Consider the following 24,557-nt stretch of genomic DNA (forward strand, 5'->3'; position numbering starts at 1 on the left):
GAGAGAGGAATAGGAGAAAAAGGATAAATGCAGTGAGCCTTGTGGATGTGGAAAAATTGGAAAGAGTCCAGCGAAGAGCAACAAAAATGATTAGGGGGCTGGAGCACATGACTTATGAGGAGAGGCTGAGGGAACTGGTATTATTTAGAGAAGAGAAGAATGAGGGGAGATTTGATAGCTGCTTTCAACTATCTGAAAGGGGATTCCAAAGAGGATGGATCTAGACTGTTCTCAGTGGTAGCAGATGACAGAACAAGGAGTAATAGTCTCAAGTTGCAGTGGGGGAGGTTTAGGTTGGATATTAGAAAAAACTTTTTCACTAGGAGGGTGGTGAAGCACTGGAATGGGTTACCTAGGGAGGTGGTGGAATCTCCTTCCTTAGAGGTTTTTAAGGCCCAGCTTGACAAAGCCCTGGCTAGGATGATTTAGTTGGGGATTGGTCCTGCACGGAGCAGGGGGTTGGACTAGATGACCTCCTGAGGTCCCTTCCAATCCTGATATTCTATGATATGCAAAAAACAAGGAGATGGCCTGGCTTCTTGTATTTACATGTGGCTATAAGAACCTCTCAGTAAATTTAAATCCTGATCCCCATTCACTACTTTATATATGATGAATTTCTAACAAACTGTTATAGCATTACAATAATTTGGTATATATTAACATTTTCACTGGTAAAAATGCAAACCAATAAAGGTAGATAGGATTCTTTTGATGAAAATTACAGAATCAATAGAATAAGCTGTGTAGCACAAGTTAAATGTTAAAAAAAAATCAGAATTTTTAAAATACCAAAGTTAATTACATCTATGATCCTTCCCCATTTCCTTTGACCTTGCCAAAGTAATTTCAAACTCATTTACTGAATGCAATTTTCACCGGTAAATAATTTTCCTCACATCAATCCGAAGGCAGTTGGTTAATTTCAGGCATGCAGCTAGTTTTTATAAATCTAAAAGTAGCTACATAAAGTATACATCAAACTTTCAACATAATCCCCAAAATGAGTGACGTTCTCTTGTGACCAGCAGAGCCATTGCCTTGTGCCAAATAAAATGAAACAGCTTTGCCAGATACAACAGCTGGTAGATCCTTAATGCTGAAAAAAACCCTACTTCAACGCAGTGTGCAAATCCTATAGAAGCACTATTTAGAACTGTGTGGGCTCAGAGAATAATGTCACCATATTGAGCAAAGTACCAAGAAAGCCCTTACAGAAGTAAGGGTTTCAGAATCCAAGCCCAAAACCAAGAAAATCTCAGCAAGATCTTTCCACACTAGGATATAACTAGGATATAACACTACCACAACCCCTCAAGAGTAAAAAACCAACCCAGATGCATTGGGCCACATCTGCTACTCACGTTCAGAGCAATATGATTCTCCTAGGTTTTACACTAGCCATAAACAATCGGACAATACAATACAAGGTTAATTAGAAAAATAATCTTCTTGCAGGATGAGAAGAAAAGATTGTTAAAATCTTTCAGCTCCCAAGAGACAGAAATAGAAAATGAACTGCTCAGAAGTGCTACAACAACTCAAATGTGCCGAGATCTCTGCATGTTGTTTGTAGGGTGACCAGACAGCAAATGTGAAAAATCGGGACAGGGGGTGGGAGGTGATAGGAGCTTATGTAAGAAAAAGACCCAAAAATCAGGACTGTCCCTATAAAATCAGAACATCTGGTCACCCTATGTTGTTTGTGCCCCATAAATCCACGTCTTCCACAGCTCAATTAAATTAATGGGAGACTTTCTGTTAACTTCAATGGACTTAAGATGGTCTCTACTGAGGAGGACTATCCAAGATTTCCTCTGTAGTGTTTTGCTTTTTGGACTGATAGTGGAGAACCTCATAGATATAGTTGTTCCCTGAAAGCCTAATAGCCTCTAAATACGTCTCTGGAAATATTTGTGTCCACTATCCATGAAAGAAATAGAGCAGTATGTAGAACTCCCCTTACAGACAGATAATGGTAGCATGTCATCCTTTTTTGTAAATGAAAAAACAGAAGAAAAATTAAAAACACTAACATTTCAGCTGTCTTAAAAGCCCTACCAATTATAGGCTGTGGTCAGGTTTGGGGGATTGTTTGATTTATTTTTTCAAAATTGTGCGCAATAATTTAGAGCAAACAAAAGATGTAGAATTTTAATATGGTTAGAAGCATAAAACATGGTTCTTTGTAAATAATTAGCTGAGATAACAAAACTGCACTGCAGTTAATGAATTTCTGAGAAGTGAAGAGAGAGGCTGTAGCTCCAAAATCAATGTTGGTGAGGTAAGGTGGGAGGGAGAGGGTGAGAGAAAAAAAATAAAGTCTCCTCCATGAGTTATGGTCTGCAGGACTATTTTTTAAAGCTACTAATTTGGGCAGTGTGTGGTACTTAACTATTGAACCGATTGTTGCTGAAAAAAATCTACTGCAGAAGCATAGACAGGTTATTTTCTTTACCAAAATAGTAAACCCATACCCAAATGTAAAAATAATAAGATCCATGCAGGAAACAATAATAGCATGTATAAACTTACGTCCTGCTTTTGTTTTGAACAATATACCAACAAAAAATATAAAACTAACCAAAAAAAACCACAAAACACAAATGGGATTTCTCAGAATACAATTCAAATTCTAGTCAACGTCCATGAAGGTTATAGTGGTACATCTAGAAAGGGTACGAAAAAGTAAACAGCCTAAATTCCTAACTTTGACCTACAAAGGAAAAAAAAATTGGAATATTATTTTTTGTTTCCTTGTTATGTATAACAGAGGTCCTAATGGAAATGATTTTCATATGTTTAAGCTGTTTTATATTAGAAATTCAGATCTTGTATACCTGGGAAGAGTTAATAGGGGAATTGAGAAATACTAAGTTATGACATTAGAGATACCAAGGAAGTAGATTGTTTAAAACTCTATTTCTCTTAATATCCTTCTAACAAGCAATAGAAAGAAAAATCTCTCTTTGTTAAGGATACAACATAGCAATCCCTTCAATTAAGGGCTGCAGAAGCTCTGACTTCACTTGAGTCACTCAAGGAATTTGTCATCAAAAACAAGGAAGACAATTTACTTGGTATTCCTGATATTTTTAAGGCAAACAAGGAAAATATAGAGCAAGGTAAGGTAAGAACAAGCCTTGTTTTCAAGCCAAAAAAAACCTAAAAAAGATGAGTAATGAGTAAGGGTGTTCAGACCCTTCTTTTACAAACCATAAAGGAACAAGAAAAACACAAATCCTTTTTCCCCTAAGAGGGGATTAAGAGACAATAGACCAGTGGAATAAATATGTAACAAACACGAATTAAAAACAGACCTGCAAGGCAGCTGGATTTTATGACCAGTTCTGTTGAACGTATAATGCAAGAAGAACAGAAAGGAACCCATTCAGATGTCAGACTTTACCAAAGTTATTAAGCTGTTAATCACTGCTACAAGATCAAAGTATCAAAGTTTTAGATTCCAAAATAATAATTAGGATTACATTACACTTCACTAACAAAACAATGTCTCAACACAAACCATATAAAAATTGCATTTACACAAAGTACTGGGAAGCACCAATAACATGAACCCAAGATACTATACTATTACACTGTTCTTGCACTGTCTTAAGGATCAAAAATTCCATCTCCATTTTTAAAAAGTTCTTGAAACTATATTAATAGTAAACAATTAGGCCCAAGACAAAAGTAATAGTCAAACTAAAGCAGTGTCTGGCCAATGATTACACAGTCGAAACTATGGCCTACTGTCTCCTCGAGGCAGGGCATAAAACCCGAGATTTTGAATATTACAATGAGCTGCATGCAAACTGAGAAATACTTCCCAAAATCTACTCATCTCAGTAGCAAGTGGGAACCATTGCCTGGCAAGTATGGCTAAGGCATCAATTTCTCCCTTAATGTAAAGTTTAATTAAAAACTGAAGTTTTTAGCCCTTCCATACATGAAGTGAATGTAATCTTATGGAGACGCAAGTCTGTAGACAGCCAGCTCCCAGGCATCTATTGCAGCTTTGTGCTTTGCAAGGCAGTAACTGAGTGAGATGAAGAACTGGGCAGTTTCACTGCTGTGATTCAGAATCCTATGGGGCAGCAGTGACACTGTCAAGAATGATACCAATTCCATAGTGCTGCTACTGCAGACTGGGAAAGCTGTGAACAGCAACAGAAACGGGCACTGGATTTATTCCTGGGGACAGAGGATAAAAACCAAATAGAGGCTGGGGAAGAGGTGGAATAATGAAGACCTGTCCCCATGAGGCTCAGAGACGAGGCCCTCCAACTCTACCCCCGTAGCACCACATAGGAGGCTCTGTGGAAGCACTGGCCCCCTCTAAACACAGGGGGTACTGGAGGCATAACCCTACCCCTTAGAGTAGCTACTGGAAGGGGGAAAAGGGAGTTTCTTTTCCCCTCCTGCATCTAGAATGGGTGGAGCTACCTACTAGTCAGAGACTAAAGAGGAGGACCCAAGAAGGATTCAGGGACAACACCCTTGTAGAAATCTGACCACGCTCTCCCCCTGCAGCAGTTGGGAATGGCAAAAAGGCCAAGCACTTTGACAGGACTCAGCCAATCAATGTTTTGTAAATTTTTCGTGTCCTGCTCATGACATACAACATTACAGGAAGGGGGAACAGCACATCTAGAACCTTGATAAAATAAAAAAAGATCGACAGGAGTGATACAAGCATATTTTCATCAGCCTTCCTTCCATAGCATCTATCTGATTAAAGTAGGTCTATATGGAATATTCCATAGCTGATTTTCAGTTCATCAAGTTCTAGATATGCTGTGTCCCCTTACAGTCACATTCTAAGGGCATGGCTACACTTGCAGATGTAGAGCGCTTTGAGTTAAACTAGCCTTCGTAGAGCGCAGTAGGGAAAGCACTGCAGTCTGTCCACACTGACAGCTTCAAGCGTGCTGGCGTGGCCACATTACCAGCTCTTGCAATGGCCACAGAGAGCAGTGCATTGTGGTAGCTATCCCAGCATCGAAGTGACTGTAACGTGCTTTTCAAATGGGGAGTGACAGGGAGAGTGTTGTGTGTATGTGAGGGGAGACAGAGTGGGGTTTTGGGGGGGGGGCGGCTGAGAGCCTGTCAGCATGCTGTCTTGTAAATTCAGACAGCAGCAGACTCCCCCTCCCCCCACCCCTCTCTCTCACACACAGCATTCCACAGTAGTGGTTGCTTTGTCTCGGAGCAGATAAGCAGCCGGCTGTCAAACAGAGCTTTCAAAGGGCATATCCAGAACAATGACAAGAGTGGCCACTTGACTTAAGGGGATTATGGGACGTTTCCGGAGGCTGATCAGAGCTCAGTAATGCAACACCTCGTTCACACTGAAGCTGGGGCGCTCCAGCGGGGGCACATCAAACATTATTTTACTCACCGAGGTGGAGCACCAGGAACGCTCTAGCCGCGGAGTCAGAGCACTCTACATGCCTTGCCAATGTGGACGGGGAGTGAGCGAGCGTATCCGGCGCTGTAACTCACAAGTGTGTCCAAGCCCTAAAACGTAGACACAAGTTGTTCCTGCTTGGTTCTTTTCTTCCCACTCAACTCTTTTTTTGGGGGAGAAAGGACAGCAATAATATATTGTACATCTGTCAGCAGTCCTATGAAATGCCTTATACTTCCAGGCTACTGAACAGTTTTCTACAAAGCAGCATCCTACAATGCATGGTTATTAAAAAGATTATAAAACATGGATTACAGAGTTATACACTGTAACCCACATAAAAGAAAAATCTCATAATTCCCCAAGTGTGACCTCAAATAGTAAAGAACATTTGGAGGGGGCATAACCCATGCATGGCATAGATGAAAAATATAGAGATGTATTTAATAACATTTTAAAAGAAAAACCTTGAGTTATGGGGATCTAGTGAACTAAGTTGATTTATAAGATCATCTGACCTTTTCAACAGAAAACAAAGCCCCACGGTTGTTACCTAATTCTTTTGTACTAGCTGAATGTGTATAATGAGAGATGTGATCAATACATCATATAACAGCTGTGATTCTTCTGCAATTCAAGTCATAGGCCTGGTCTACACTATGGGTTTATACTGAATTTAGCAGCGTTAAACCGAATTAACCCTGCACCTGTCCACATAACGAAGCCCTTCATATTGATATAAAGGGCTCTTAATATCGATATCTGTACTCCTCGACGAGGGGAGTAGCGCTCAAATCGGTATTGCCATTTCGGAATAGGGTTAGTGTGGCTGCAATTCGACGGTATTGGCCTCCGGGAGCTATCCCACAGTGCACCATTGTGACCGCTCTGGACAGCAATCTGGAGTCGGATGCACTGGCCAGGTAGACAGGAAAAGCCCCGCGAACTTTTGAATTTCATTTCCTGTTTGCCCAGCGTGGAGAGCTCACCAGCACAGGAGACCACGCAGAGCTCATCAGCACAGGTAACTATGCAGTCTGAGAATCAGAAAAGAGCTCCAGCATAGACCTCACGGGAGGTACTGGATCTGATCGCTATATGGGGAGAGGATTCCGTGCTAACAGAACTCCGTTCCAAAAGATGAAATGAAAAAACATTTGAAAAAATTTCCAGGGCCATGATGGAGAGAGGCCACAGCAGGGACTCAGTACAGTGCCGTGTGAAAGTTAAAGAGCTCAGACAAGCCTACCAGAAAACCAAAGAAGCAAACGGAAGGTTCGGGGCAGGGCCGAAAACATGCCGCTTCTACGCTGAGCTGCAGGCAATTCTAGAGGGGTCCACCACCACTACCCCACCCCTGTCCGTGGATTCCGAGGTGGGGGTGGTAATCTCAGCCGTGCCTGAGGATTCTGCGGATGGGGAAGATGAGGAGGAGGAAGAGGAGGACGAGCTTGCAGAGAGCACTCAGCACTCCGTTCTCCCCAACAGCCAGGAGCTTTTTCTCAGCCTGACAGAAGTTCCCTCCCAGCCCTCCCAAAAGCCACTATCCCAGACAATGAAGCCATGGAAGGGACCTCTGGTGAATGTACCTTTGTAAATATAAAACATGGTTTAAAAGCAAGCGTTTTTTAATGATTAATTTGCCCTGAGGACTTGGGATGCATTCGCGGCCAGTAAAGTTACTGGAAAAGTCTGTTAACATGTCTGGGGATGGAGCGGAAATCCTCCAGGGACATCTCCATGAAGCTCTCCTGGAGGTACTCCAAAAGCCTTTGCAGAAGGTTTCTGGGCAGGGCAGCCTTATTCCGTCCTCCATGGTAGGACACTTGACCATGCCATGCATGTAGCAAATAATCTGGTATCATTGAATGACAAAGCCTAGCTGCGTACGGTCCTGGTGTTTGCTGGCATTCAAGCAACATCCGTTCTTTATCTCGCTGTGTTATCCTCAGGAGAGTGATATCGTTCACGGTAACCTGGTTGAAATACGGGAATTTAATTAAGGGTTTCAGAGATGGCTGGGCTGTTTGCCTGTGGCTTAAAAGAAATCCTTCCCTGCATTTAGCCAAGCCGGGGGGGAGAGGGGGTGTGATTGGTGCTGAGCTTTTTCGCGTTTGGCTAGCTGGGATCTTCCTCGCTACCAGCCACGTGGTGGGGGGAGGGGTAAAGCGATCATCCCAGATAATTGGATGGGGGAGGTTCTGGTGCTGCACATTAACAGGAAAGAAGCAGCACTCAACGGGCTTTGCTTGCTATTTGGGAAAGGAGGGCGCTGGATATATGAAGGCTGCAGAAGCCAAAAGACAATGGCTTACCATGGCCGCATGCAAGCCGAATTCTGATGCCCGGACCTGCGTCTGTGATCTCTAACACCAAAGCCGCAGCACTCAATATTAAGATGCAAAATGCGACCTTGTAGTGAGATCACACGTTCAATGTAAGGTGAATAGTGTTGTTCACCGTGAAAGAGTATAACCATTGTTCTGTAAAATGTATCTTTTTAAATACTTCTCTCCCTTTTTTCCCTCCCTCCTGCAGCTGCAAATTTTTCAAGTCTCCCTCCTCCATCCCGAAGTCTATCTCAGATAAGGCGGCGAAAAAAAAAGACGCGAGACGAAATGTTCTCGGAAATCATGGAAGTGACCCACAATGAAAGAGCTCATCTGAATGAGTGGAAGGACGTGGTATCAAAGTACAGGAAAGATGCCAGTGAACGTGAGGAGAGGAGAGACACTCGAGATGAGAGGTGGCGGCAGGAAGATCAGAGGAGGCATGATGTAACGCTGGAGCTGCTGCGTGATCAAACGGACATGCTCCGGCATCTGGTGGAGCGTCAGGAACGGCAGCAGGATCACAGAGTGCCGCTGCAGCCCCTGTATAACCGCCCTCCCCCCTCACCATGTTCCTTAGCCTCCTCACCCACCAGACGACTTAAGAACGCGTAGGGGGAGGCTCCGTGCACCCGCCCATTCCACCCCAGTGGACAGCCCAACCAAAAGGCTGTCATTATTTTGAAATTTTTTTGGTGGCCTTTTCCTTCCCTCTCATCCTCCTCCCAAATCCCACCTGGGCTACCTTGTCAGTTCTCTCCCTCTTTTTATAATTAATTAATAAAGAATACATGATTTTTAAACGAGAGTGACTTTATTTCCTTAGGAAGCAAGCGGTAATCGAAGGGGGAGGGTGGGTGGCTTACAGGGAATGAGTCAATCGGGGGGGTAGGGGGGGTTTCATCAAGAAACAAACACAACAGTCACACCGTACCCTGGCCCGTGATGAAACTGGTTTTCAAAGCTTCTCTGATGCACATTGCTTCCTGGTGTGCTCTTCTAATTGCCCTGGTGTCTGGCTGCGCATAATCAGCGGCCAGGTGATTTGCCTCAGCCTCCCACCCCGCCATAAAGGTCTCCCCCTTACTCTCTCAGAGATTGTGGAGCACACAGCAAGCAGCAATAACAAAGGGGACATTGGTTTGGCTGAGGTCTGAGCGAGTCAGTAATGTGCACCAGCACGCCTTTAAACGGCCAAATGCACATTCTACCACCATTCTGCACTTGCTCAGCCTGTAGTTGAACAACTCCTGACTACTGTCCAGGCTGCCTGTGTATGGCTTCATGAGCCACGGCATCAAGGGGTAGGCTGGGTCCCTCAGGATAACTACAGGCATTTCAACATCCCCAACTGTTATTTTCTGGTCTGGGAAGTAATTCCCTTGCTGCAGCCGTTTAAACAGTAGTGTTCCTGAAGACGCGAGCGTCATGAATCCTTCCCAGCCATCCCACGTGGATGTTGGTGAAACGTCTCTTGTGATCCACCAGTGCTTGCAGCGCCATGGAAAAGTACCCCTTGCGGTTTACGTACTGGGTGCCCTGGTGCTCCGGTACCAAGATAGGGATATGGGTTCCATCTATCGCCCCACCACAGTTAGGGAATCCCATTGCAGCAAAGCCATCCACTATGACCTGCACATTTCCCAGAGTCACAACCTTTCGTAGCAGCAGCTTAATGATTGCTTAGGCTACTTGCATCACAGTAGCCTCCACAGTAGATTTGCCCACTCCAAATTGATTCCCGACTGACCAGTAGCTGTCTGGCGTTGCAGGCTTCCAGAGGGCTCTCGCCACTTGCTTCTCAACTGTGACGGCTGCTCTCATCTTGGTATTCTGGCGTTTCAGGGCAGGGGAAAGCAAGTCACAAAGTTCCATGAAAGTGCCCTTACGCATGCGAAAGTTTAGCAGCCACTGGGAATCGTCCCACACCTGCAACACTATGCGGTCCCACCAGTCTGTGCTTGTTTCCCGGGCCCAAAATCGGCGTTCAATGGCTAGAACCTGCCCCATTACCAGCAGGATCTCCAAAGTGCAGGGGCCCGCGGTTTGAGAGAATTCTGTGTCCATGTCCTCATCGCTCTCGTCGCCGCGCTGCCGTAGCCGCCTCCTCCTCGATTGGTTTTGCAGGTCCTGGTTCAGCATTGACTGCACGAGAATGCGCGAGGTGTTTACAACGTCCATGATTGCTGTCTTGAGCTGAGCAGGGTCCATGCTTGCCATGGAATGGCGTCTGCACAGTTCACCCAGGGAAAAAGGCGCGAAACTGTTGTCTGCTACTTGCACGGAGGGAGGGGTGAGGCTGTACCCAGAACCACCCGCGACAATGTTTTTTGCCCCATCAGGCACTGGGATCTCAACCCAGAATTCTAATGGGCGGGGGAGACTACGGGAACTATGGGATAGCTATGGGATAGCTACCCACAGTGCAACACTCCGGAAATCGACGCTAGCCTCGGTACGTGGACGCACACCGCCGAATGAATGTGCTTAGTGTGGCCGCGTGCACTCGACTTTATACAATCTGTTTTTAAAAAATGGTTTCTGTAAAATTGGAATAATCCCGTAGTGTAGACATACCCATAGCTACATTTCATCATCCTGACTTTCAAGAATGTGTATGTATTTTTGTTGTAGCACCTGCCAAACTTCTCAGAGCTGACTAAATTGTTATTTATGCCTCATTGCAAATTCAGGAAAGTCAAATTCCATCTGGTTCTGCTAATTCCAGACATGGAGTGACAGAATCAATGGGAAACTCCACTTGCTGAGTAACAGTGACTCTCCTTTAATAATACTTAACACTAAGGCTAGGTCTACACTACAGACCTTACAGCAGCACCGCTGTGCTGCTGTAAGGTCTCCCATGTAGCTGCACTATACTGGCAGGAGAGAGAGCTCATACGGCATAATTAAACCACCCCCAACAAGCAGCGGCAGCTACGTCTCCCGCCTACATAGTACTGTCCAAACTGGCACTTTTGTTGGTGAAACTTATGTCAGTCAGGAGTGTGGTTTTTCACACTCCTAACCGACAAATGTTTTACCAACAAAAGTGCTAGCTTAGACATAGCCATAGTTAAGGCTAAGAGTTTGCCATGGATATTTTTAGTAAAAGTCACGGACAGGTCATGGGCAATAAAGAAAAATTCACGGAAGCCTATCTGTAACTTTTACTAAAAATATGCATGACAAAATGGGGAGCTGCAGGCTCCCCACACCACCCGGGGGGCCTGGCTCGGCGCTCCGGGGCACCCCGGGCCGCCTGCATCAGTTCTGTACTCCGGGGCACCCCGGCCACCTGCTAGGGGTAGCAGGGAACCCTACAGCTCCCAGGAGGTGGGGGCTCAAGTCACGGAGGTCTCTGGAAGTTGCGGATTCCGTGACTTCCTTGATCTTAGTCACAAAATCGTAGCCCTAGCCATGGTTACTGTTTGTAGATAGCTTTACAGATATAAATACTGTTTACCAAGCTGGTTAATTAACATTTCACAGATCTGAAGAAGAAAAATGCCCCTGACATACATGGGCATGTCCTGCTTAGGAAGGCAGCAACAAGGTGTCAGTGGGCAACTTGATAAATAAGATAACGCTGGGGTTACCAAGAAAACAAAGTTACAAATTAGCTTAAATACCCATGTTTCTTTTGTTCTCTCCCCGCCCCCTTTTAATTAAGAGAAATGGTTTTAGGCTGCGCAATTACGTTAACATGAAAACCTTAAAAACGTTTGCCATTTATTACACAAATGTTAAATATTACATTCAGCAGAAAGGAATTGGATGCATGCACCATTCACTCCAATAAAACGTTGTAGGAATAGTTAGAAGGTTTAATTTTAAATTGGAAGCCATATTCTAATTTCACAACAGTCTCCTGTGTAAAAGTCACAGACTAACAGCTTTTCCTTTACCCCTCTTTTGGTTTCATGCCAGCTTTTGTCGATTTCATGCAGTTTCACAGAAACTGAAAAAAAGATCCAGTGATGATGGGCAATATCAATAAACACATGTTGAAAATGTCCATATAGTCAGCCTTATGCTTCTCTACACTCAAATCATCCAATCAAATACATATTGGCCTTTGTTATGGATTCTCACCTTAAATCTGACCCAGCATTCACATGTAAATTGTGAGAACCAACAGAAATAGCCGCACAACTAAAATAACTGTGAAAACAGCTTTTAAATACACACCATTCCCCTGCAGCTTTTGAAACCCAAACATTACACCACTAAGAACCTGAAAGTGAAAAACTAGAATCGTGAATCCATCTTCATTGATTTTCATTATCCAAAATGAGAGAACTGCAAAAAGTAAATGAAGAACATAAATGGGGTAAAGTAGATATAAAAATTATTTCCTTTTTAATTACCTCAAGGGTAACCAAGGCAAAGAAGTTTATTTAGAATATGGTGCTTAAGTTTATAGTGTCCCTTTATGCCAAGCAGTGGAAGATTTCAGAACCGATGACAATATCACATTAAACACACACTTTGGAACAAGAAATGTTTCAGCTGCCATTCTGGGCCTGATACTGAGTGGCAGGGAACACACACAATTCACACTGATTTCAGATGGGAATTGCTACACTCAGCACCTCTCAAGATCAAGCCCTCTGCCAGTAATTTCAGCAGGAGTGGATCTAAGCATTATTGTTACTGTACAAAGGTCCATTGCAATAAACAGAATACTTAAGCTACAAATTTTAGTAGGACTTTATATAGCATGTTGTGTAATAATTACATAGTATGTTATTGGTTTATCTTAAGAGCACTGATCCATAAGCAGTTAAACTGCATTTTATAGTTTACTTTGCAGAGTCTCACTTCAGGGAATAGAATACTTACAACACAGATTTTAATGGGGCACTGTATTGCCAAAAACAGATGATAATATTGTATGGAAAAGTACCTCCTAGTAAGAAGATAATTCCGGATGCGTCTTATGCAACATATTATTATTCCATCATTAGCTGAATCCTGGTCTTAAAAACAGAGGAAACTAAACAAAAATAATTGCAACACATTCACATTGGGGGGGGGGGGGGGGATTTCCAAAAGGCATAAATGGCAATTAGGTACTGTTAAGGCTGTCACTTGAATTTAACTAATCTATTATATCTAGGAAACTCAGGTTCTATCCTACTATTCCCAGATCCTCAACAGAGCTCAGGACAAGCAGAAGAATCTCAGTACAACACAGGTGAGATGAAAATAAGAATTTAATAATTGCAGTAATTTGCAAATAAAAAGTCTCTTTTAGCTGAGGATCACAAAGTGCTCTACCAAATATGACAACATCCTCAGGAGTAATGTAAATATTATACCCATTTTACACATGGATTAAACTGAGGCATTAAAAAGATAGATAAGATGCCTACAATCACATTGTACATGATTCACAAAACCAGAAGGCCTGACTCCCAATCCCCTGCTCTAGTCACTAGGAAGAGTTGTCTCCCCTTTATCCTTCATGATGAAATAAAAACAATCTAATATTACCCACAAAGGACATTAAACAGTTGGTGCCTAAATAACCTGGTGACAGTAATATTACAAATACCTAAACGATTATATTTAAGTTCCCTAACTGGTGCTTGAAATGAGTAACAGAATCTTCCCTTAACCACAGGAGTATTTTTAATACATAGTAAAAGGTGCCCCAACAATTCAGTGCACTAAATAACAGCAGGTATAGGTTTAAAAACAAAATACAAGATGCCTGCCCATCTCCACATTATGTATGGAATTCACATCAGATTACATGTGAAGGCAAATAGATCATAAGAAAATAAATGACTAATTACACTTCACTAGCAACTCACTGGCCTCATTGATTTATATAATGTAATTTTTAAATTAACCTGATTTTAATTAGGAGTTTTGTGGTCTTTTATTTTTGTCTGTGACATGTATGTGTGTAAACAGACACACACACACACTTCAAGCACAACAGTATTCCAAATCTAAGAATTTTATTTCTGTGATTTTTGAATAGTGTGGAGGTCACATTTAAGCATTTATTTAAAAAAAAGTCTAAGAGCCTTCATATGTCAGAAATGGAACACCAAATATTAATTTTTTAAAAAGAATTCTCTAACACCTATCATACATCAGTTATCTTTCTATCATTAGCAATAAACTGCTAAGCATTTTGAAAATTCACTTTTATCACCAAAAACTGTGCTACTTCCATAAAGAGATAGATAATTATTGCTGGATTCATAATTATTTATTGCACTGCACATCTCTCTTCTAGTTATTATGCAACTGCAAGTGGTAACACTGAAAATATGTGAAATAAGGGAAGATAATGTGCTATGTCTTCCCTTTATAATGCTGTAAGACAAATTTATCAGGAGGATCACAAGCAATTTTAATTGCTTTATTGCTTCTAGTGAAATATTTACAGCTTATGATTTTCAGCATCAGGCAAGTAGCAGATGTAATTTCTTATTTACAGGAAATTTGAAACTGTCTTTCAATTTCACAAGGTCCACTACTCCTCCTTCTCCCTATTCCTCTTGTTAAATGGACCAATACAGGAACAAAGGGACCTAAAACTCAGAGCTACAAAGTTTTGAAGCTGTTGTAAAAATGACTTTTGTTCCCTTTTCTTTTTGGGAAACAAATAGCGAATGCAACATTTTCTAATGGTTAGACCAGGGAGACTTGAGCTTTGTTTCCACCCAGCACTGATTCACTGTGTAACCTTGGACAAGTCACTTAGGAGGACATTGTGGGGTCCCATTTACCCTCAAATACAGGTTTTATAAAAGTGAAGACCAACAGCAAATTTTTATTCCAATGGAATTGTTTAAACAAAAAACCAAACCCTTTGCAGCGCTTGTAACCCAAGCCTTTGCTTTTGAATTAAAACCTAAAAGTGATGCTGACTGGAAACAAGACCAATACTGGTATGAGAGACCAGTTTATTTCCAGTGGCCATACTCAGAACGAAATTAACTATGCTGTTAGATTTTTTTTTTTTTTTTTGTAATTCTCACTTCATTATGTAAGAAGTCGTGGGTCCATAATTCATACTGTCCCTTTAGCAATCACTCTGTGATTCTGTTTCCCTATCTAAAAAAATTAGGGAAAAGCGACCCACATATGTAAAATGCTTTGAGATTCTCAGGACACTATCCTTTAATTTTTCATCTCATTTCTATAAATTCATTTTCTAGGTTTATGAGATTTTTATAGGCACTACCACAATGTGCTGCTGGCATGTGAAGTGTTGGATTAATAGAGTAAATGATAGCTACTGGCATGCTATTTAACACTATGAGCTAAGATGTGAAAAAATTATCTATTCCTGTGTTACCTGTGGATTGAATTTGCAGAACAACTGCATAACCAAATATAAAGTAGTCTAGTGTTGATGGACATTGATCACTGAAACTTTCTTATGGATGGACAAAGTTGTCTCTGATTGTTTTTAAATGTTATGCTTGGACCATAACACATGGACCGATAAGCTTGCTTTGTTGGATGGTTTGCTTGTAACTGTGTTGAATGGGACAAATAAATATTGTGCTTAGTATATCTTATTGTTGATTGGTTGTTGTGTGTGCGATAACTTAGTGGCAGAATTCCTAGGTTTTAATGTCAACTATTACTAGCCCAAACTTGAGCAACTTTGACTGTTACACACCAGAGCATTTTTGTGTCAGAATAAATTTTGGATGACAATGCAGGACAAAGTAGTCCCTGTGGAATACAATAGAGAGAATTAAAACCTGCCACTCACTCTGCTCAGAGATGAAACTCTGATTATAATGGCTGTCTTTTCTAACAGGTGAAATAAAGAGCACGCTTCCAAGGGCTCAAACGGTGAGTCCACCAAACATGTCAGCACAGGGTTAAGATCTCTTACTAGAGGGGAACTGTTCACTACACCTTTCAGGAATGTTTTGATAGTGAGAGGGCTGAATGCAATAGAACTGTCCATTGGCAGATGATACACTGAGATGGCAGACACATACCTTTATAAAAGACAAGGAGAGACTGAGAGATTTTAGGTAGAATAGGTAGCCCAAAATAGATTGCATACACCCAGAATGTAGAAAAGGATTATCATCTACTATCCCAAGTAAAAACATTTTCCACTAAAAGGTCCCCTTGCACAGAATTATTCCATGTCTTGTTATCCAAGCTGTGGCACAGTGCAATTCCAGACTGAAATGCAACCCAAGACTGAGTTCCTGAGACAGCAGGGCCACTGACATCACTAGAAGAAACAAAGACCCCCAATAACAAATCTAGGAGATCTGTGTTCTAATACTGTCTGGCCCATGCTGGAACAAACACTCTGCGCCATGGTCTAGTTTGGTTTATTTATTTTTAAATCGCTAACAGAACCAAATAAAGCACTTTTTTCCTCCAGTTTAACAGAAATGCATTTGCGATCCCAGTTTGTCCTCACTTGTTCTGGAACAGAACTGAGGACAATTAAAATTTCTGTCTGTCATGAAGAGATCTAGGAAAGGACAGCTCCACAACGTGAACAGCAGGTTCCCCGCTTCAAGTACTACTCAGGTCATTCCTGCAGCCTGTGACTTGAGCCACTTGCTAACACCAATAAAGTTTCAACAGGGGAAGGCTCACTTCTCAGAGTGGAAATCCCTGTCTTCCCTGACTTTAAAGACAAAGCCAGTCCTGCTTTGTTCCTTCACAAGGGAAGCCAAGAGTTCTTTCCTTGTTTGTGATCTATGCCCTCCTTCACCAGGTGTCCTTGGTGAAGAAGGCATAGACCCTCTGTTGCCTATTGGTGGCAGGTGGTCAAGTGTAAAGGCACCACACAACAAGTGTTGATTGTAGGAATGGACTTCCGCTAGGCAGCACAAACAATGTGAGTGCATGTTTTCCTCTGGAAACGTGAAGGGGCAGGAGCACACTGCTTAAATCCATGCTTCTTATCCATTCTTCTTGGATCTTTGGCGGTCCGATCACCCATGACCAAAAAGGATGAAGGAACTTTGTCCAGACAAAGCCTATCTGCAATGGCACAAACTACCTAACAGTTTCTTACTACCTATAATACACTTTGAAAGTTGGAGTTTTTAGCCAAATATCCCCTAAAATAGCTTCAGGCACATAACTAGCTGAACAAAGCTAGGAACTAAGGTGGCTGGGACCACACGGCACTTTTATAACCCCTGCACTGAACATTCAGTGCAGCTGTCCCAATAGGCACTGCTTTCCAGAAGGCCTCCAAAGCTCAGCAGTACAACCCTCAAGAGGGAATATGCAGAGGTATTCCTTAAAGCAGTAGTCCTTTTAATGAATATTCTGTGCGTTGTATAGACACAAACCTTTTTTTTAGTAAAACAAAAGATGAATCTGTAACCTAGTCCTGGCCAATAGAAATAAGTAGAAAATGTAATGCCATATCAAATCTGCAGATTTTTTGTATGTATTATCCTCATTGTTACACTTTCACTTTCAAAGAAATTGATTTTTAAAAAAAGTGATCATGTGAAACAAATGAGAAAGGATCATTTTCTTTCCACAAACCACCACCCCAATAAAAATACGAGACACTTTGTTACAAGTAGAAAAATGTTTGTATTGTCCCAGAGCAGGGGGTTCTCAACCTTTTTATTTCTGAGGCCCCACCCAACATGCTATAAAAATTCTACAGCCCACCTGTGCTACAACAACTGTTTTTCTGCATATGAAAGGTAGGGCCAGCATTAGGGGGTAGAAAGCAGGGCAACTGCCCAGGGCCCCATGCCCCAGGGGGCCCAGTGAAGCTAAGTTGCTCAGGCTTCAGCCCCAGGTGCGGAGGGTTGGGCTTTCTGCCCTGGACTCCAGTGAGTCTAATGCTGGCCCTGCTTGGCAGTCCCCCTGAGACCTGCTCACAGCCCCCCAGGGGGCCTCAGACCCCTGGCTGAGAACTGCTGTCCTAGAGGACTTAATTTCTCTCATGTCACTGTGAAGAACAAAGATCTATCAAATATCAATGCCAAAGCAGGCTATTTCAGGACAAAAACAATCCCTGCTCCCTATCCTATCCAGTTGCAATACATACTGAGCAAGGAACCAGTTTTTTTCCTTTAATTATTCCCAAGAACTACTAAACTAAAATTAAACAGATGTTTTGCCAAAAGACACCCCTTACATTCTCAGACATATGTTAAACAAATGTGACCAGACAAGAATCAAAAAATTCAAAGTTATGGTTCTCTCATGGCAATTTCAACTCATCTCCCTCACACTTATCTATCATTCTGAACTTCTCAGTGTTATTAAATGTATGCCTTTATGTGTAACAGAACTTATATTGAAGTAAGGGACTGCAACTATACAAGATGGGTAAGGTTTGCAACTGTGGGAGTCATGACAATTTCATTACTCTTGTGCATTTAAGTTATCAACTATAAAATGTCACCAATATAGGATATATTAGGCAATATAGGTCTCATAGACTTAATTTCTAAAGATGAGAAAACTAGTAAGTCATGTCAGCATTAGTTAGGTTCATTACAGGGGGGTCAGGTGGTTCTCTTCTGCAAAAGCATCGCTTGAAAAATCAATTTGCCCACATACCAGTAGGAATCTTTCCCTAATCAGCCATTTCTGCACAATTAAAGATTTCATTTTAAAAAAATATTAAAGAGACACAGACTTAAAATCATATGTCTGTCTGAAAATATTTTTTTACCTGCTGTTACAAGTAACACCTCTAATTAGTGTAAGTGAAAGATTACAGACAAAAGCTTTTTTCTATTTTTTCAACTTGCTTACCTTGAGCATTTGACCACTTTAGCATGCTTTGTGTGTGATCAGTTTCACTTCCTCCCTTGTATAATCAGTTACCCTCTTTCTGCTAGTCTTTCACACAAATGGGAGAGAAACTGTTTTATAATAAAATTTGATATTAAAACCATAAAGACTGGCAGTAGGAATTTAGGGGGTAGGTGTAATACTGAAACTTCTAAAACTCTTTTTTAAAACTGACTAGATATCAAGCAGACTGTGATTAGGTGAATCCCCATCACCTGCTAGAGGAGGAGGAGGAGGTGGCTGTGGTGGTGGAACCCAATTAGAGACAGGCTCCATACCTATTGGGTGAATGCTTTATTGCCTCCTGGCCAAAACTAGATATGAGCTACTAGTGATGCAGCTCTTATAAGCAGACTTTGAGAATGACTGCAGAAAAGGCAGGGCACTCTTCCAGGAAAAAACCTGATAGAGAGTTTCTTGGGGGTATGAACCTTAAGGCAAGGCCTAGAAAGAGCATAAGAGAGGCCATGGGGAAGCTGCTGGAGTTCCCAGGAAGATGAGGCAGTAGGAGAAAACCCTGCTGAACAAGAAACAACAGGGGAGGAACTCTGCATGAATAGGTTAGGTGCCTGTGGGAGGGAAGCCCAAAAGTAGGGCAAGTATGAGCACTTCAGTGAAGTCTCAGTGGGTGGAAGACTCATTAGTTTAGAGGTTTACTTGGATTTTTCAGTAAACTTCTCTTATCCTAGAAGAGGTTTAGAACTTATGTGACTTGCCCAGAAGGCCAGGCCACAGAAGACCTTGGAAGTCAGGGATGTGCGAAGATAGGTGGCCTGTAAAGGGTACTACAGAAAAAGCTATGATAACACCCTGACTCCAGGGGGTGCATATGTGGTGAGTATGACATCTGCATTATATAGATCCCTTTAAATTACTAGCAAAGCTGGTCTTAAAACTACATTACCTTTGCATTAGGAAGTTAACTCATATTTGGGTCAGGAAGGAATTTACCCCTTGGTTAGGTTGTCAGAGACCCTGTGGATTTTTTGCCTTCCTCTGCAACCTGGGATATAGGTCACTTGCAGGTTTAAACTAGTGCAAATGGTGGATTCTCTGTGACTTGAAATCTTTAAACCATCATTTGAGGACTTCAGTAACTCAGCCAGAGGTTAGAAGTCTGTTACCATAGTGGGTGGGTGAGGCTCTGTGGCCAGCAATGGGTAGGAAGTCAGATTGGATCAGCGGTTCTCAAACTGTGGGTCATGACCCCATTTTAATGGGATTGTCAGAGCTGGCTTACATTTTCTGGGGTTTGGGGCCAAAGCCCAAGGGATTGAGCCCTGGCTGGGACAGAAGCCCTTGGGCTTCACCTTTGACCCCCTTCCCCACCTGGGGAAGTGGGGCTCAGGCTTTGGCTCCCCCACCCTGTGCGATGGGACTCAGGTGGGCTCAGGCTTTGGTCCCCTCTGCTGGGGTTGTATAGTAATTTTTGCTGTCAGAAGGGGGTTGCAATGCAATCAAGTTTGAGAACCCTTGAACTAGATCATGATGGTCCCTTCTGATCTTAAAGGGTATGAGTCTATGCAGACTTAATCTGTTGTTGTCCATAGCTTTAATAAGCAGCACTGTCAGATTAACAAGATTCTAGTCATTTTCGCTGCTGCTATTCAGAATCCTGTGGACAGCAGTGCAAGCAAGAATCACATCAGTTTTACACTGCTGATTTGGAAAACTTTGAACAGTGGTAGATGGATGTTATTCACAAGGGAGGACCACCCAAAAAACTGTTAGTGGAGGAAATCATTTTTTCTCACTTCCCTCAGGAGCTTTTGAGCAGAGAAAGCAGCAACAAGATGTTCCTGTAGGTAGGTGCTCATATGGTGCCCAGTCCTGTAGAATCTCAGCGCCTCAAATATCACTAAATGTATCCTCCCTGAGAAGTAGGAGAGTAATATCTCATTTATTGCAGAAGGGGGAATAGAAACACATGGAGACTAAGTGACTAGCCTGGGTTCACAAATCATATCTAAAGGCAGAGCAAAGAATTGAACACTCTCCTCCTGAGTCCCTTAGCCATAAGCTCATCTTTCCAACAGCTAGAGGAAGTGGCATATGTTATCTACCATTCAGCAGTTAAAACAAAAGATGGAGCATCTAATCAGGTTCTAGGCCCATCTCCATAAAAGAATTCCCAGAACCTTCTCTATTCCCAGCTTTTTCTATCCCGGCTATCAAGAGGTGTGAAATATTCAAGCTCTGCTCTGAAGCATCAGGTGGTAACCCTTGTTAGTTGTTTGATCTGGTATGGCAAACCTGTACCATGTACTAATAGGGTATTAAGTGTTTTGTATTTGTTTCTTGCATTATAACAAACAACTTAAAGTACTAGGTGCTCTCTCAACTTTAATAAGCAATGTATGCATACCCAGAAAATGTTGCATACACAGTGTTAATGTGCTAGTATATTAAATTTAGCAGAAAAAAAGACTTAGCAGTTCAGTGGCCTATAAGCATCACAAAGGCCATCAGACTCATAGGGCACCTCTTGGTCTGGTTATTAATCTGGACAAAACTAAGTGCAGGGCCATTACCAAAGGCCAGCTCTAATGCTATCTTAAATCCAGGGGAGGAAAAATCAAACATGAAGAGAGTCAGGCCATGTCTGTGCTACCACTTATGTCAGCAAAACTTATGTCACTCGGGGGGAGGGGGGGCAACACCCCTCTGAGCGACTGGGTTCCACTGGCATAGCAGTGTGCACACTACCACGTGGCAATAGAGCTGCCGCTTGTGGAGGTAGTTTTATTATGCCGACAGGAGAGCCCTCTTCTGTTGGCATAGAGCGGCTACACGAGTGATCTTACAGCAGTATAGCTGTGCTGCTGTAAGCTAGCTAGTGTAGACATGGCCTTTAAGTGATAGAGGTTTGGTGCTTCTTCCCCTAACAGCTTTTCTCCTCCTCTTATGGCATTCCACTAATCCTTCATGTTTACATGCACTGTATGGAGCAATAGCTTCTGAAACCTAAAGCTCAGAATACATATAGTGCAATCAGTTTAAACTCATTCAGAGTTACTAAGGACAAACCCTTCTAAATAAAACTATGCTGTTGCACCACAAGTGGGGAGGAGGGATGATAGTTAAGACTGAAGAAGGTTCAGAGAATTCAAAACAAGTCTAATTCTTTTTAACCAGTTGACACTGCATTTCAATGTACTTCATTCCAGATACACCTGCACACATGCAGGTGCATCTGGAGTTCCATATTTCAGTGGGTTTAAAAACAAGTGGTAAATCCATGTACTGAATGTCATGGGATTTTAGAATAAAGTACTTAACATTTCTAAGCCAATGTCTTCCAACATGTGAAAGGCACTTGGCATCACTGAGCACAAAGTTCACAGCAAGTACAGTAGAACCACAGAGTTCTGAACTGACTGGTCAACCACACACCTCATTTTGAACAGGAAGTATGCAATCAGGGAACAAAAAATAAATACTGTACTGTGTTAAATGTAAACAACTTAAAAAAAATAAAAGGAAAATTTCAAAAAATTAAAGTAGGGAAACTTCTCCGGTGTTTTTCATTTAAATTAAGATGGTTAAAAGCAGCACTTTTCTTCTGAATAGTAAAGTTTCAACACTGTATTAAGTCAATGTTCAGTTGTAAACTTTCAAAAGCACAACCATAGTATTTTGTACAGAGTTGTGAACATTTCAGAGTGGCAATCAATCTTTATTCCTGAAGTGTTTGTAACTGAGGTTTTACTGTATGAGATTTTAAAAAAATAGGATGAATTCTATTTAGTAATGCACAAGAAAATTTAAGCTAAAAGATTTTTCAGAAAGTTATAGAAAGAGGTAATTAAAAAGGTCTAAGGGCCTAGCTGAACTATCAAGTGTACTCTTATAACAACACCCCAAGCTTTTTATACTACCCAGTTAGGGCTGTAGTCTGGGGTGTGCCCCTCATAAATTCTAAGCAATAGGAATTATAGGTGTTCAGCACCTCTCAGGATCTCTGCCATAGCTTGGAAGGGTGGCTCTAACTCAGCTAGGTACCACCTACACAAGCAAAATGAAACAATGCTACAACACGATCCCTAACTCTGTAAATTTGGCAATGTGATAAGATCTTGACCAAAAATGCCTTTACAGAAAAATGCCATATGCTATCTGTATGCAGGGTTGGCAGCTGTACTGGTCCCATGATATTAGAGACAAAAAATATTATCTCACTCACCTTGTTTCTCTCTATGTTATCAGAGATGATATATGTTGAAGTTTGCCAGAAATTTCTGTTGAACCTAAGCATAAACCTGTAGTGACTAAACACCAGTTTATAACCCTGAAGGTTACTTTGTATCATTAACATCTATTAAAGTTATGAATAAGGTTATTCTTTCAAGAACAGCAAACATCAACAAAACCATTTGGTTTAAAAAACAAACCCTGAGAAATTCTGATACCAACATGATGGTGCAATAATACTATCTCATTGGCCTTTTACACCTGTCAAAGGGTAAAGAGGATGCAGGGTGCTAGTGCTTGCCTAGAGCTTTAAAGATCAACTTCACTATATAAATAATATTTGATGATCATGGCACGGCAGGAGTAGCCATACTTTATAAAAGGATTTCAGTCTCTATCACAGCCCCCCCCAGATGAATATCAGTAGCACTACCTTCATGAGAAAGCTATTGCTTATTATTTTTAAAGCCATAATATCCCCACACATACTTTAAAATACACCTCCATCCTTTTATATATATATAAAAATTAAGAACAAAAAAAGGTGGCAGAATGAGTCATATTTATTTCCCCCCCCCCGATTTCTCTCTGCATAAGGCCGCATGTTGTGTCAACGCAGGCTCTAGAGGATGACACACTGAGTCATTTGTTGGCACCGCCTTAGATCCCCCTGCACAGGTCACGCAGAAGCTCAGTCCTTGGCAGGTGGGTTAGGCCTGAGCAGCGGCTCCCAATTCCCTCTCCTCGGCACAGCCCGAGCCCCGGCTGTTATTACCTTTCCGGCCAGGCCAGCCCCGTCCCCGGGCACAAGCCCGAGCCGCTGCGGGGGGGGGTCTCGCCGCTCAGGCGAAGCTGCAGCAGCAGCCGCAGGGTCGGCGGTGGCAGGAACCCAAGCTCCGGCGGGGCAGGGGCAGAGAGGGGTTCAGCGGCTGCAGGGCGGCTGGTCCCGGAGCGAGAGGGGCCGGGGGCTGCCGGCCTCTGGCAGCGGCAGGCGGGGGAGGGGGGAGCCGCTGGGGCTGTTATGCTGCCGACGCTGGTATGTCAGGGGCCGGGGTTGGATTTCGAAAGATCCGCCATTTTCACCTCGTCATCACCATCGCCTCCCAGCTCGGCAACAAGCGCAGCCTCCGCCCCCGGGCCCGGCAGACCCACCCACCCCGGGGAGCCCCGCCCGCCCGCCGGCCGGCCCGCCCTCCAAGCCCCCCCACCGGGCCTGGCTGCGGGGGTCGCGGCAGCCCGCGGGGGTCGCGGCAGCCCAGGGCGAGGACAGGGCGCTCTCCTGCCCGCACGTGTGCGAGGATGTGGGGGTTCGCCGTGCACCCATCCCTCTACCCCCCCCAGAGCCCGCCCCCCTCCCAGGGAGAAAGGGGAGGAGAGTCGCTCGTGAGTGACACGGAAGTGAGTGACAGACACCAAATGGGGGAAGGGGAAGAGGCAGGAGTTTCAGAAATACAAGTTATTACATGGATGCTACGCCTGGAAGTAGCACAAAAGCAGGAACACACGCCGCTGTACACGCAGACCGCTGCATGCCTTGCTGCTGTCAGCTACACGAGCTCCTCAACAACAAGCTTCAACCCGAACCTTTTCTAGCCCCTGTGAACCAGAGAACCACGCTGGTGTCACCTTGGCCAACATATACACTCAGACCTTATGACAAAAATACAAAGATGGCAGAAAAAGAGCAGAGCTCAGGCAAAGATTTTGACACTTAGGGAAAGGGGAAATATTTTACTGCAGGTTATGTTTGAGGGGTTTTTTTTCATTTTGAAAACTTCACAGCAGATTAAATTAAGATCCCTCCCCAAAAGTTCCATACAACCATCTAGAATGTA

General features: G+C 42.8%; 1 protein-coding gene across 5 annotated transcripts in view; it reads right to left on the reverse strand.

Annotated features, from left to right (window-relative positions):
• LIN54 (lin-54 DREAM MuvB core complex component) overlaps window positions 1-23,791 on the reverse strand; it is a 64,146-nt gene extending 40,355 nt beyond the window's left edge. For 3 of the 5 annotated variants that reach the window (XM_039541948.1, XM_039541949.1, XM_039541947.1), the window contains exon 1: window positions 18,493-18,584. In XM_039541948.1, coding sequence (XP_039397882.1) covers window positions 18,493-18,517 — 25 coding nt within the window. In that variant the 5' untranslated portion in view covers window positions 18,518-18,584. Of the gene's footprint in view, window positions 1-5,404; window positions 5,525-18,492; window positions 18,585-23,497 lie in introns of those variants that run through there. The other 2 variants (XM_039541951.1, XM_039541950.1) reach the window with 2 other exon arrangements.
• Between the last annotated feature and the right edge of the window lie 766 nt (window positions 23,792-24,557).

Source organism: Mauremys reevesii, linkage group 5, assembly GCF_016161935.1.
Source record: "Mauremys reevesii isolate NIE-2019 linkage group 5, ASM1616193v1, whole genome shotgun sequence".
In the NCBI taxonomy this organism is placed as follows: Eukaryota; Metazoa; Chordata; order Testudines; family Geoemydidae; genus Mauremys; species Mauremys reevesii.